General features: G+C 41.7%; 2 protein-coding genes across 3 annotated transcripts; one reads left to right on the top strand and one right to left on the bottom strand.

The window, feature by feature from the left end:
- Positions 5,369-9,994, bottom strand: LOC8060594 (ubiquitin thioesterase otubain-like). Its single transcript, XM_021465094.1, has 8 exons — positions 9,485-9,994; positions 8,236-8,301; positions 8,060-8,143; positions 7,857-7,979; positions 6,782-6,834; positions 6,566-6,615; positions 6,388-6,488; positions 5,369-5,882 (listed from the first exon to the last, which is right to left on the bottom strand). Exons 1-8 carry the CDS (start codon positions 9,707-9,709, stop codon positions 5,610-5,612), a joined length of 975 nt encoding a protein of 324 aa, XP_021320769.1. The 5' UTR covers positions 9,710-9,994; the 3' UTR covers positions 5,369-5,609.
- LOC8060593 (uncharacterized protein At1g04910) lies at positions 10,501-14,236 on the top strand. 2 transcript variants are annotated; one of them, XM_021465091.1, is made up of 7 exons: positions 10,501-10,622; positions 10,649-10,787; positions 10,871-10,968; positions 11,050-11,117; positions 11,387-11,475; positions 11,553-11,774; positions 12,885-14,236. In XM_021465091.1, exons 2-7 carry the CDS (start codon positions 10,654-10,656, stop codon positions 13,621-13,623), a joined length of 1,350 nt encoding a protein of 449 aa, XP_021320766.1. In that variant the 5' UTR covers positions 10,501-10,622; positions 10,649-10,653; the 3' UTR covers positions 13,624-14,236. The 2 variants fall into 2 exon arrangements, with proteins under 2 accessions (XP_021320766.1, XP_021320768.1); XM_021465093.1 differs by having other exon boundaries at positions 10,550-10,787; positions 10,874-10,968.

Below are 15,718 nucleotides of genomic sequence, written 5' to 3'. Positions count from 1 at the left end.
GTCGCTGCTGCGTTAGGAGTTGACGATTGCTGTTTCCCTGCGGGCCTTGTTTGGATTTTTATATTATAATATTTTTATTTTTATTAATAAATATTATTTAATTATGAAGTAATTAGATTTAAAAGATTCGTATCGTGATTTACAGGTAAACTATGTAATTATTTTTTGTTTTTATCTATATTTAATATTCCATACATGTGTTAAAAGATTTGATGTGACGAGAAATCTTAAAAAGTTTAGTTTTTAGGTGAAGTAAACAAGGTCTTACCGTGTGTTTGGTTGGAGAGCGGGGCGAGCTGGGTCGGAGTGAACCCGTTCCCGTGGCTGTTTGGTTGGAGGATGAGAGGGTTGGGTTGGCTCCAGAGTGGAATATTTTTCTTAGATGCGGGTTGGACTCGTCCGTCAAAATCTGGCGGACGGAGCCGCTCCAGCCGGGTTGATGTTGACCAAACACTGAATTCCTTTAACCAAACACTGAACGGAGCCGCTCCGTCCCCAATCCTTCAACCAAACACTAAAACGGGTTGGGTCTGTCTCCAAAATCGAACTGCAACCAAACACTCTTTTAGATTGGCTCCGTCCCCAAAAACTGAGTTGGATCCAATCCAAACGACCCGACCCCCAACCAAACACACGGTTAGTTTATCCCAAAATCTAAAAAGTTTTTAAAATTCTCTATCACACCAAATCTTACGTCATATATATATAACACTAAATATAAATAAAAAATAATTTATTACATAGTTTTTTATAATTTGTAAAATAAATCTTTTAAATTTAATTAATCTAAGATAATTATTACTAAATAAAAATAAAAAGTGATACAATACCAACAAAATTTTTAACTCCTCGAGACCTCGGGATAGAAAGATAGTGCGTCACTGTCGCGTCAACTGGTCGCTGGGCCCGACCATGACGGACCGGAAACACACGACTGTTGCAGTGCTCCTAACGATGGTGAATATACATGAAACATTAAATATGACAGAGAATTTTAAAAAGTTTTGGTCTTTGGCGTGAACTAAACAAGATCTTAGTTCCAAACATTTTTGCACAATAGACATTGTACCACTTTTGTTTGCATTTGACAAATATTGTCCGATTATGAACTAACTAGACTAAAAAAACCGTCTCGTAAATTACAGACAAACTGTATAATTAGTTATTATTTTTATTTATATATAATGCTCCATGCATACGCCGCAAGACTCGACTTGTTATGAAATCTGAACATTTTTGGAAATTTTTTTGGGAACTAAACTAGGCCTAAAACACCGTAGGCCTTGTTTAGGTCCTATTTAAATCTGAAAAGTTTTTAAATTTTGACACTGTAGCACTTTCGTTTGTATTTTTAATACTATGGACTAACTAAGCTCAAAAGATTTGTATTGCAAATTACAGGTGAACTATGCAATTAGTTAATTTTTTGTACATATTTAATGTTCCACACATGTGTCGCAAGATTTGATATGATGGAGAGTCTTGAAAAGTTTTTGGATTTTGGGATGAGTTTGTTACCGTAGCACTTTCGTTTGTATTGACAATTATTGTCCAATCATGAACTAATAGGCTTAAAAGATTTATGAAACTATACAATTAGTTATTTTTTTTATATATTTAATGCTCCATGCATGAGGCCTTGTTTAGTTGGCAAAATTTTGGGTTTTTGGCTACTGTAGCACTTTTGTTTTTATTTGACAAACATTGTTCAATCATAGAGTAACTAGACTCAAAAGATTCATCTCACAAATTACAGGTAAACTGTGCAATTAGTTTTTATTTTCGTCTATATTTAAAGCTCCATGCATGCGACCAAAGATTCGATGTGACGGGGAATCTTGAAATTTTTTGCGAACTAAACAAGGCCTGAGTCCAAAGATTTGATGTCATGGAGAATCTTGAAAAATTTTAGAAATTTTTTAAAACTAAAAGGCCATAGTATATACTCCCGTTGTCCTAAAAAAGAGTATCATTTTTTTTACTTTTAAACATTTTATTTAACCATTTTATTTAACCATTCATCTTATTTAAATTTTTTGTCTAAATATCATCTATTTAGGCCTTGTTTAGTTCCAATTTTTTTTGGAAAATGACCACTATAGCACTTTCATTTGTATATGATAAATATTGTTTAATTATAGACTAATTAGATTTAAAAGTTTTGTCTCGCAAATTACAAGCAAACTGTGTAATTAGTTTTGTTTTCGTTTATATTTAATGTTCTATGCATATGTCTAAAGATTTAATGTGATAGGGAATCTTGACAAACTTTAGGTTTTTGGGAGGAACTAAACAAGGCCTTAGTTATGACTTATATTATTGTTAAATATACTTTAGTAATTTTTATTTATTTTATTATTTATAGAAAATTTTTAAATAAGACGAATGCTCTGATGCCTGAAAAGTAAAAAAAGTTATTTTTTTGGAACGAAAGGAGTACAGTGTTAAACTGTTAATCATATTTCCTGTTCACTTAAATTTATCAGTATAACTTTTCAGCTATGAAATATAGTGTTTTTTTTTCTTATTAGTATAACTTTTCAGCTATGAAATATAGTGTTTTTTCTCGTAATAAATGAGTTTTTTTAGCCAACCCCCAATTATCTGCAGATGATGGGTCACAGCACAGCCGCAGTACGCACGAGATTACCACCTGCTACGGAAAAAAAAGCTACTCATCCCTCTGGGTTGCCGCTGGGGCAGGATTGGGTTGCCGCTGGCTGCCATCACATCATGCGTTGGTTGCCGCCACTCGTCTCGTCTGGTTAGGCCTGTTTAGTTCATAAAATTTTTAAAAATTTTCTGTTATATCAAATATTTGATCGTATGTATAGAGTATTAAATATAGACGAAAATAAAAATTAATTGTATAATTTATCTGTAATTTGTGAGATGAATTTTTTGAGGCTAGTTACTCCATAATTAGACAATGTTTGTCAAATAAAAACAAAAATGCTATAGTAGCTAAAAACCAAAATTTTTACGAACAAAACAAGGCCTTATTACAAGATTACGAGTGGTTGCGCCCACTAATGCGACAGTGATTATGACACAGCCACTCAGTCAGTCTACTCTAATCCCCATGCTGCTACGGCTACTGCTACTCTAGCTAATCCTGAGAGTCCTGACGTTAACACTAGAGAAGACTAGAGGCGCACTCAGCGAGTGTGTGTTTTTAAATACGCAGCATTTTCGTGTACCTCCAACCTGCCCTTGAATTGTGTTGATCTTCCAAGGAAGGACAGACAAATGGGCTACTAGATGGAGATCGGTTAAAAAAAATAATCCAAATTTGTTTTTTAGTTGTGTCTTTTAAATTTGGCGCGTGGGTGGGCCCCGGAAATGCTGGCCTTTTTTCTCGGGCTGCCGCCACGCGGGGCCCCCGCGGACCCGTTCGGAGATTCCGCGGCCCGCTGTGCGCATGATGGCCCGGAACTCCCTCTCGTTCGGTCGTTCCCGCCACCGTCTGCCCAAAAAAATCATCCATCCACACTGCCACTCCTCACATCAAAGATTTTGTCTGGACTCGTCAAATGATGTCCATGATTGCTTGGCCTGGCCTCCCCTAAAACTAAACTAAAAGAATTGCTACTAATCAGCAACACGATTTCGCCAGTTGCCCGTCACTCACTGCTTCATCATCCTCTAATAACCTCTAACAAAAAATGCGCGCGTAAGACTCCTTTTTCCCCGGAGAAGGATTACTTCATGTATAATTATAATTTAATTATCTTGATTTTTTTTGTTGCTTGTGAGAACTGCGTTATCTAGCTGATCCAAGATTGGATTGGATGCCCTCTTTTCTCCTTGCTAAGGCCTTGTTTAGATGCATCCAAAAACCCAAAACTTTACAAGATTCCCCATCACATCGAATCTTGCGGCACATGCATGGAGTATTAAATATAGATAAAAATTAAAACTAATTACACAGTTTGTCTGTAAATCGTGAGACGAATCTTTTAAGCCTAGTTACTCCATGATTGGACAATGTTTGTCAAATAAAAACGAAAATACTACAGTGTCAAAAACCAAAAAGTTTTTGCATCTAAACAAGCCCTAATATATCGCGTCTTCCTAAGACACGAAACATGATCGCTGTCTCCTTGCAAGTTAGATCACGTTTGACGAGACACGGGAAGCTGGCAGCTAAAGAAACAAGAGCAGCAGTACTGCAGTAGCACGCCAGCAGCCAACGAACCAACCACCAGGACCGGAGTGTGGGAACAGAAACATAGACCACCAAACGGAGGAAAATGTCCCTTCTTTTTTCAGCTGTGAGTAAGCCAGTTTCCAGTGTAGTACTCCTACCTTCTTTTTTCAGCCGTCGGTAAGCCAGTTTCAGTGTAGTACTCCTACTTGGCACTCGGCAGTTGAGACCCATCCTTGTCAGGGATTGCGACGCTCAGATCACGGCGTAACGTCGTCCCTGTCACTTGCCCTGTTCGGCTGACCGTAAAAGCAGTTATGTTAATTTGTTGTAAGAGAAAAACACTAATAGCTACTCCGTAGAATTCTGGCCCATAAGTTAAGCAAGAGGAGAGCCGCAGTGCAGAATCCAAGTACAGGTGCTCATAAACCCAAGACCACCTTCGATTCTCATTATCCACTGTTTTTATACGCAGATGAATTTAAGCTGTGCTCTGAACAAAACGAAACAAGAAAGAAAAAAGTTTGCTTTCGTACGCGGAGTAGGCATGTTCATACAGAATTGCTAGCAGTGCCTTTGGCAATGCATAGGGTCAGCTCTCCAGGCTTTGTCGACCTCCCTTTCTTCCTCTCCAATCGCAAGGACATGTCTTCGTCAACTGATTGGTTGCCATGTCTCCGCCGAGACGCAAATCACCCCCCACATTTGCTCCGTCTCTTTTTCTATCACAAAAGGTCTTCAGTTTTTGACATAGATAGGCCTTTGCCTGTGACTTTGTGTCACTTCATGCCCAACCTCAGTAACTCTTGCCCAACCTCAGCAACTCAGCACTTCCAGTGTACAGCATAATCGCCAACTTCTCAACAAATATTTGCCAAATGCTGCGCGTCCTTCCGTTCCCTTCTTCGCAACTTCATAACAATCACAACTGCCTATCTGTCAACCATAGTTCCTGGCACAAGTAGTCCCTACCTGGACTGCACCCACCCAGGATAAGTATAATACAATAGACGAACAGGCTGCACACCTGATGCAATAAAATAGAAATGATGAATCTGCAGTGCCATTTGGAAAGTGAATGGCTGCTAGCCAGCTACTACTACAAGACAAACACCCACTAAGAACACTGATGTTCTATACTCCATCTATTTCAATAGTTTTATACTCCAAAACATTATGAGCTTGATTTCCTACGATGAGTGAAGGTAAAAAACAAAAAAAAAAACTTGAACGAAAAATTGTTTAGTAGCAATATCAACAGAACTTCTCCGCAGTCAACACAATGTCAAGTCGTTGTACCAGAGCAAGACTTACAGCAGGTAGAAAACAACTAATTTGAACGAGGGCATCAGCACACAAAAGCAAGTTTGCCACCTTTGGCAGCACACAGGCGAAAAATGACTACAGATTTCTAGAGTGTGTGCTTCCTCAACCAAGTCATGAAACTAGCCATGAGCAAAATTCACTTTGGGTAGAGAATATCATAGTGACCAGGACGGTAGAGCAAAGTGATGTAAGGTTTCTCAGCGTCAGGAGTAGATGTCATCGCAGCATCACCCTCAGAAGCATTGGACGAAGGGATGAAATCATGGTGATTCACACTCAGATTGCCAGTATCACACGAGCTTCGGTCTAGGTACATAACACGGATAGGTACACCTAGTGCATCCGATAGGGCAATTATGTGAACATGGTCACTTTCCTCACCCATAGGTTCCACAGAAGCCTTGCAGAACTGCAAACCAAAATTATAAATCAGGGTCATTCTTGCATCTGTATATTTATCAAAATGTTTACTGAAATAGGGTACAGATTCAGTGCTGGAAATAACAGTGTGACTTCAACAATTATTTAAGACCAAGAAGTAGCTTATTTGCCCACGTGGGCAGCAGCATAAAATCTTTCCCTATCATAACATTTGTTACCGAGTACAGACGTATGATAAACTACCATTGGGGAAAAAACAATTGCTCAAAGAGTTGCTACATCATGATATCTAATTGTCTATATCTGATCTTTAGGTAAGGGAAACCCCCTCTGGAAATAATGGCTACATGTGCTCCAGAACAGTTTAAGGCAACACTGAAAGAACATACTGTGATTGCCAATCACCACAGATACTATTCACCAGGGAGCAACAAATAGGATTACAGGTTAATGTTATTTGATGCACATAAATGACCATGAATATAATTTATGTAGTCCATATACAACATGTGACAACGACATATGGGACTGACCTGAACCACAGTTGAATTTGTCAAGCCAGATATGAATGGTTCAAAGAAGTCAGACCTCCTTTGAATTTCACCAGAAGTGACAAACCTAAAGAACATGACAACTGAAGACACCAGTCTTAGATAGCAATACCAAGATAGTGTAGAACTACAATGTTTGAACACTTAGATGTATACAAACCACAATCAGAAACTTGTGGATCCCTGGTTCTCTCTAGAAGCTCTTCAGGCCTAAAGAAGTCAGAAAACAAAGAGATTTACTAAAGATACAGAAACATGATGATAGGTATTGTCATATTTTGTGGAGGGTTCAATGAAAAATGTGTCTTTGATACCAACAACTCAACACTTCTTCATTATGTATTCAGGGTACAAAATACAACTCTATGATATTTACCCTATAGGAGTTTCATGTCCCTGCAGAACACTTTCCAGCATATCAATGAATATCTGAGCAAAATCAGAGAGCATAATTCAGTATGGGGAGAGATTACAAAATCTATGAGGTGTAGTGCAAAAGAGGACTCCCTCCAATCACAAATATAAACAGTTTAGGACATCGACATAGTCTACTAGGTGAACTGAAAATCTGACTATCAATTTCTGTAAAAATACATATTTCAAATAGTAAAGTTAGATATAATGAAATTATTTTTCATGATGAATCTAGTACCATGAATTTTATGTTAAAATACTCTTTAAGGTTTTCAGCTTTTAACTATTGATTGATGGTCAAAGCTAAAAGATTTCACATAGGACAAACCTAAAACAACATATAATGTGATTAGAGGGAATAAATTGATACTCCCTCCATTCCAAATTATAGACGTTTTGGCTTTTTCTATATACGTAGCTTTTGCTACGCACTTAGATATACACTATGTCTAGATACATAGTAAAAATAATGTATTTAGAAATTATAATTTGGAATGGAGTACTTTGTTTTCAAGGAAGATATATTTCTTACAATTCCAGGCATATATTAATCAGCTAGGTTCTACTCTGCAATTTTCAACTATCTTTATTTTAACTAAACTACACCAGCATATTTCCAGACAACTAACCACTAAAACATGAGTCACAGTGATCCAGCTGCATTCTATACTAGTACAGTAGAAAACTTTGTGTGACATACTTTGTCTCTACTGATAGCTTATGTCATTTGGAAGACAGGCCAGTTAGTATTCGTGACTAAACTAAAACAAGTTGCGTCTTAGTTAATTATCCACGTTAAAATCAGCATACACAAGAAGCATGCACTACAATAACCCAAACCAGCCCTGTTCTACAGATACAGACATCAGACAGCTTATAAGCCAATTCGCCTATAAATCATCTGGAAACAATCGTGGCACATAAGTAGACAAACCCACAAACAGTAGATGATGTAGAGCAAATAAACTGGGAAACCACCCTAACAGAAAACGCATGACTGAGGGAAATATGTGAAAATAACCGTTGAATAAACTTACCGCAAAGAAATCCTCAAAAGTGAACTCAATATATCCAAGAGACAGGAGCGTCTTCTTGCAATCCTCAATTTTTACCATGATGCGATCAGCCTCAGCTTTGTCTTGTGTCTCTAGGATGTGTTCCTGGCAGAAAATATAAGATAGAATCATTGCCACGATTATGAATGATAATACATGTAAAAAAAGTACACTGCAGATACTACCAAGTAGGAGAACATAAAGCTTCGATAAAAGCAGTTTCCATCTCCACGTGTCCGTCTTAAAGCACCATATTGTTCGCCAAGCAACTACAGACAAAGTAGGACACTAATCGAACAAACTAGACAATGGCATGTTACATATCCACATAAAATGCAGTAATTTTCTGACACACAAGAACCTTAATTTTCTCTTGTAAAATGGGGCTGCCAGACTGAAACTCGGCTGCTAAAGAGGAGAGAGGTTCCTGCAACAATTACAAGATGCATAATGATTAGCATAGAAACTAACATGATAATCAGAACATGTTGGCCTTCATAACAGCTCAGAAATGTTTCTAAGATGCATAATGATTAGCATGGACCACCATAATAACCAGAGCATGTTAGCCTTCATAACATAACAGCTCAGAAATGTTTCTCATCATTCAGGAAAGGTGATTAAACATCATCACAATATGCTCTTTTTAGAACCAGAAACAAGGCACTGTTCCATTTTATTGAAATGGGACATGAGGACAGCAGTTTTCGCCAAGTTCAAACAGACAACCTACCGTGGTGCAGCCTACACATAACACCAACCAATAGGTGACCATAAACAGTGTAAGCAAAACACAACCCAACAGTTCCTGGTATGGACTATGAACTTTTGCAGAAGCCCTGAAACTTCAGGACATCAGCAAGACAAGCTAAAATCAGAGATCATAACCAACTGGTTGACTTAAATAACTTAACGATCTCAATATACTATTTCATATGCTAAAAGAAACGTGTGGCAGTTTTTTTTCCTAGACAATGAATCCGTGTACAGTAGCTTGAGTATCGAGAATAAGCAGAGCAACTAAAATGATGTGGAAATAAACAAAACAGTAGGCATACAAAGGGGTAGGCAAAAGACTCCAAAATTATCCACCTCCTCTATTTGACACATTCTGAACTTAAAAAAGGATAGCATAACCCTGTTGTGATCGGACAATTTAAGAGACAAAATTTTCACTTCACTTGATCATACAAGTAAATGGTGTACCAGTTTCTCTGTTGAGCAGTCACCTATCAACAAATATGTGAGTCTAAAGGAGAAGTAAACGCAATACTCCTTTCCAAATCACACCTTTTGAGCCATAACCTTCTTTTTGTCCTAGACTAACAAAAGACCCCCATCATCTCCAAATCCCCATCACTCATGCTTACCAGCAAAACTCTAACACCAAGTAACCAACATTCAACTGCACTAGAGCAATCTGATCCCACCAACACCGTAGAGATGGCCACGACTAGCATTTCCACTAGATCACCGCAACTCTGTATATACAACACTAATAAAGCGTGATGGAGACCCATCCCACTACACGGGCGGGCCAACCAATGACCGATCGCGGAGAAGCGAGGATGGTGGGGGACAGAGGGGCTCTCTCTCCCCCCCTCTCTCACCTTTTCCCCAACGCACGGCAGCTTGGGCCCCTCGGGGATGTCGGGGTCGGGGTCGCCGCAGCAGGCGCGGTAGTAGTCCCCGCCCATGGAGAGCTCCAGCGACACGGGGTCCGAGCAGCCGCCGAGGCTCAGGCTCGGGCTAGGGTTAGGGTCGGGCACCGCCCCCTCCTCCAGTCCTCCTCCTCCTCCTTCCGCGGCGTGCGGCGCCTGGGGCACGTCGCCCATGGCCGCGTCCTCCCCGGGGGCCGGCGCCGCCGCAACCTCTGCAGCGGTGGTGCCGTCGGGGACCTCGCCGCCGTCCGCCGCCTTGCGCTTCCGGGCGCTCGCGTCGGCCGCCTCGCGCGCCAGCTTCGCGAGTTGGGGTTCGGGTGGGCGTGGGCGTGGGGGGTCGGGGTGGGGGCGTGGCGGCTTGGATTCGGGTGGGGAAGCAGCAGCGGAACCGAACGGAAGCCTGCTTCTTCTGATCCTGCGGTGCGTCGTCTCTTCCGAGATCTCGGCGCAGGTGGAAACGGGAAGCGGGGCAAATACGTCCGTGTCGTTTTGCGGATAAGCCCTTGTTGTTCACCGTTTACTAACGTCTAACCCCTCTCCAACTGGATACACTCCCGTGAGACTGACATGTGGGGGTAGCTCAAGCATGGTCCCACCTGTTTCCTATCCTATTGGCTATAGGCTACCAGCTCTACGCCCCCAACAGGCCAACACCATTTCGACGTGTCACTGTTTGTGGATGACGTGTGGGACCCGCATGTGGCCTGGGACCCATTTTTCATCTGCTGAGAGGAAACGCCCGGGCCTTGTTTACTTAAAAAAAATTTGTAAAATTTTTCAGATTCTCCGTCACATCAAATCTTTAGACGCATACATGAAGTATTAAATATAAACGAAAATAAAAACTAATTATACAGTTTAGTCGGAATTAACGAGACGAATCTTTTAAGCCTAGTTAGTTCATGATTGAACAATATTTGTCAAATACAAACGAATGTGCTACTAATTCTATTTTGAAAAAAAAAATTGGAACTAAACAAGGCCCTGGTGCGGCTCCGGTGTGCGCAGTGTGCTAGTGGGATTCGATTTCTTTCTCCTCCTCATCACACGCCGCCACCGGCCGATCAGATCCAGGCGCCTCACCCGGCGGCTCCGGCGACGGTGAGTCGCCGCCGGCCATGTCACCGGCGGCGGCGTGGTGCGCGCAGCACCGCCTCCGGTTCCTCCTACCGTCCCTCTTCCTCGCGCCCGTCCTCTTCTTCCTCCTGTCGCCGCCGTCGCCGCCGCCCTTCGTCAGCCTCCCCGCCCCCGGGTACGCGCCTCGCCCCCTCGTGTACTCCCAGACCCTCTCAGAATGTTCTAGCGCAATTCCTTAACCCCGCATTCGGTTTGTAGCAGAGAGCTGCCTCCTTCGGGCTCGCGGCTCATATGGGCGCAGCGGCGGTTGGTGGAGTGGCGCCCGTGCGGGTGGTGGCGGACGGCACCAGTGCAAGGTAAGGCCTCGCTGTTTGGGGGTGGAATTTGGATACTGGACTTGGACGTACTGATGATTGACGCCTGCGCTGTGTGTGCAGCTCCGTCCAGGAGGAACGGGTACATCCGAATAGACTGCTACGGTGGTCTCAACCAGCTGCGACGTGATGTACGTTAAGAGACCTCGGTTAGAGTTTCCTCCTTCCTGTAGAGATCAAATGATTGATTTTAGCCGAAACATGCTCTGGTTGTCAGTATCGTAGCAGCACTGCATGGAGTAGTGACTCTCTGAGCCTGAGACTGAGAGTGCTGAACTTTCAGTCAGAAGATCTTGATGTTCCATAAAGCAATTGTGCTTTCTTTTGTTCATAACTTCATATCTTGTGCTTATGAGTTCTGGAGGGGCCACTAAATGATACTATTGTGATGGTTCTGCAGCTATGTGACGGAATTGGGGTTGCACGTCTTCTGAACGCAACGATGATTCTGCCCAAGTTTGAGGTTGCCGCCTATTGGAATGAGTCTAGGTATGATGATTGAAGTTCTATAGTTCAGTTCTGTTTGAAATATGCTTACAGTAGTTCTTATTGGATTGTTCTGTCAGTGGCTTTGCAGATGTTTTCGATGTTGATTACTTCATTGAGCAGACTAGAGGATATGTGGAAGTTATGAAGGACTTGCCTGTGGAGATAGCATCCAAAGAGCCGTTTAAGGTTGACTGCAGTAAACGGAAAGGACATTTTGATTATGTTGAAAGTGTACTTCCAGCTCTCTTGGAGCATCAATACATCTCACTGACACCTGCCATGAATCAAAGAAGAGATAGGTACTGCTTGTATATCTCATAGATCCTTTGCATTTTCCATCCATTTCCATAATATACTAATGCTCTTACTCATGCTTACAAGTGATTCGTTTCACAAGTTACAGTGGGTTTTGCATGACATCTAATAGAATATGTTATTCTATATTCATTGACTCATTGTATTAGTATGTTGGAAGGGGTGATAATAAATCAGTTAGCAATAAAATATTGTACGACTACAAGATTGGCATCTTGGTTGTACTATATTATAGTTTATAAGAAGTTCATATTTCCTATTCCTACCGAAGGGAAAATAGTTTATGAAGTATAATAGTTTTATCATTACTGTTCCTGACTAAGTGACTAGTATATGTGAAAGTACTACAACTAAGCCGTGATGAAGTATAAATCAGTATTTATTTAGTCATTTATGCTTTAGATGTTAGCATCTGATGTGACCAAGCAGTTGGTAATTGCTACTTTACATGGATAAGGTGTTTTTGTTGATTTCATTGTTTGAAATATAACCTTCCTACTTCTAACAACTATTAGTGTAGCATATTTTTGTAAACCTTTAAAATTTTAGTTTGCTGGATTTCCTTTATTTACAACTTAGAACTTACTGTGAAAAGCTGTAGTGATCTGCATTTATCAATTCTTTTTGTCCCTTTGCAGTAAACGAACCTGACCTTAATTGGTTAGAGCGTACACACTATGAATTTTGATGGTGAAGATGCCTGTCTATATATTATGAGAATTTGGGTATCCTTTATTTGTTGGTTATATGACTTTTTTGCGAACCAGCAACCACTTTAATTTACCTAATCTTTTAGTTTCCTACTATCTTCTAAAGATGTAGGTTGAGTGAAATAAGATAATAAGGTAACGAGTAGTTTAGTCCTTCCAGCTTATGTATGTACCTACAGATTTGCGTGGTTAGCTATTCTATGATTCACGATTGTGGCAATGACAATGTATATCCTAGAAATTATTTTATTAACCCTTCTGTTCTTCAATTTCTATCAGCAGTCCTATTAGGCTCTTTGGTATGATAATTTTTTTAATGTAATGTTAGTTGTTCATCTTGAGGTTGATTCTGCGCCAAATTGATATATGTTTGTGTGTTTTCAGAAACCCCTCATATGCAAAAGCTTCATACTGTCAAGGCTGCTACAGTGCTCTCAGGTTGAATAAGAAAGTGCATTCTAAAGCTGTTGAGCTTCTCCAAGCCATACCAAAACCCTTCTTATCCCTTCACCTGAGATTTGAACCAGATATGGTTGCCTACAGTCGGTGTGCATACACTGGTCTTTCTTCCAAATCAATGGACTCCATTGAAGCTGCACGTGGGGAGGGTAGGAAGGTATTGACAGGTGATGCTGCCCGCTTGTGGAGGAACCGTGGCAAGTGCCCTCTAACACCAAGTGAAACAGCATTTATCCTCCAAGCGTTGGACATTCCTACAAATACAAACATTTATTTAGCCGCTGGTGATGGGCTAATGGAACTTGAGGGTTTCACATCTGTTTACAAAAATATATACACTAAATCATCTCTCCTGGCCCATGAAGATTTTGAGAATATGCATGGCAACACAAAAGCTGCTCTTGACTACTATGTTTCAGTCAACAGTGATGCCTACATTGCCACATTCTTTGGAAATATGGATAAGATGGTAACTGCAATGCGAACAATGCAAGGTCTCCAGAAGACACTGGTCTTGAGCAGGAGGGATTTTGCAAACTACACTGCCGCTGGACTAGCAGGAGAGCAACTGGCTAAGGCTATGTGGGATGTTCATCGAGAGGAATATATCAGGGGCAGGGGATCGGCTCTGCCTGAGTACTGCTTTTGTGAGTTCAAATTGTAGCACTTGTGGGCTAGTGGCATGAGGTTTACCTAGACTGACACCTGTTAGCTTATAATGCAACTCGTCGATCACTGTGATTGTGTAAATATGAATATGCTGTTACTGCAATAGTGCAATGAGATTTTGATCAGATGACCTTCAACTGGGTACTGCCGAGATAGATGTTTTATGACCTGGCCTTCTGCATGAGTCAGCTGCGTTGTAGTTTCCAGACCAAGATAAATGCTCTGGTTGGGCTTCACTGGGTGCCACATGCCAGGACGCCCGTCCTTCGTTCATGTACTACCTGCTTCCAGTGCTCGTTATCATCACTGCCTTTGGGACATGTTCCGCTGGACGAGCTGCCCCTAACAGGGCTAACACTGTTTCTGACTGCTTACTGGATTTTAGGAAGGTTTCATGAAATTTCAGCACATGATTAACTCATATGCACCATAGCTGCAACTAATATAGTAATACGTCAGGATGGATGGTTTCTTTACGTTCCTAACCACTTTCTTTGTGATATGTAACCGGCACTACACTATGGGATCTCAGATAGTTGTATTGTGTACACCGTTCATTCGGCGCTCTATGTTCTTGATGAAATACGTGTGAAGTTGTTTTTTCTAAAAAAAAATGTATATACGTTATTTTACACATGATACTTGCAGCTCTCAGGGCTATTGTTTGCGTGCTTTGTTCTACCTAGTAACTTAGGTCTTGTTTAGTTTCAAAAAAGTTTTAAGATTCTTTATCACATCGAATTTTATGGGGCATGCATAGAGCATTAAATATAGATTAAAAAATAACTAATTGCACAGTTTGTCTGTAATTTGCGAGATGAATTTTTTGAGTCTAGTTAGTCTATAGTTGAACAATAATTACTAAATACAAACGAAAGTGTTACCCTAAATAGTCACCGACTGTGCTTTCTTTGCTTTTCTTTTTCTATATCCAGATTAATAAAGGAATTACTAGAATAACACAAGAAATGAAGAAATTATAGGAACAACTTTATAGAAGATCTTAGTGCTCAGTGTGATTTGCAATGTTCTAGTTGATAATTTTTCAATTTAATGTTGTTTTGGTGGCCAAAAAAGTTGAGAGATGTGTGGTGGCGCCGACTGACACTGGTTCTATGCATGTGTCCAAGGTGTGCTCCATGAGTAGAAAGCGGCTAGACCCCCACGAGATCCATCTGGGTGCGCCTCCACTTCCACCTCCGGCATTGGGGTGCTCTGCGGTGCCTCCACTTTCTCCATTGGCACTGAGGGGCTCACGCGGTGCTCGTGTGGTGGGCGGGGTTCCACCGGAGGAGAAGCTCTTTAGCGCCAGAGAAGTGAGGGGAACGAGCAGAGGAGGTGAGGAGGACGAGGAGCGAACAGAGGAGGAGCGATGACGTGAGCGAGGAGCGGCGGTGCGTGACGCGAGTCACTGAGATGGAGTGGTTGCACAAGGAGGGGAGGTGAACAGCCGCAAGGGAGGTGTCGCGAACAGATCGGGGGCTGGCCATGGCCTGGCCAGGAATAAACGGCCGAATGGGGCGTTCAACCTAAGCCAGACTCTGGTTGTACGGATGGCCAGCACTAGTCTAGCCCCAGCCCCTTTACAGGGAACCAAAAAACAGACTCCAGGAAGCCATGATCAGGGTTGGCCACCTAATCAAACACGTCCGTAGCAGCCAGCCATCTCCACATGCCCGCGCGCATAACTCCATTAGCTTGGAACTACCGGGCCAAGGATCCGGCGTCGCTCCTCCTCTTCTTGGTGTCGACCTTCTCCCTCTCCCTCTTCCCTCACTGGATTCACGCGCCATGGGGAAAGGTTGACGACGGCGGGAACTCTCCGCAAAAAGAAGACTGGACTAGAGATAGGGGAGATCAATAGAGAAAGCAAAAGGAGAAGAGGAACTTGAGGCTGTTTGCGCTGCTCCGCTCGCGGCTCTTCCTCCCGTGAGCCTAGGTAGATTCTCTCGTGACCTGCACCAACTGGATGGGACCGAGAGACAGGAAGAGGGAAAACGCGAATGAGAGGGATGATAGCGGTGGATGCCGCCACCGTTAGCCTGGGCGACTTGTAAAGGATGGAGTGAGGGGGCAAAAACGACATTTTG

The sequence above is a fragment of the Sorghum bicolor genome, chromosome 7, assembly GCF_000003195.3.
Source record: "Sorghum bicolor cultivar BTx623 chromosome 7, Sorghum_bicolor_NCBIv3, whole genome shotgun sequence".
NCBI classification, from domain to species: Eukaryota; Viridiplantae; Streptophyta; class Magnoliopsida; order Poales; family Poaceae; genus Sorghum; species Sorghum bicolor.
This window is presented reverse-complemented; position numbering and strand designations above follow the sequence as displayed.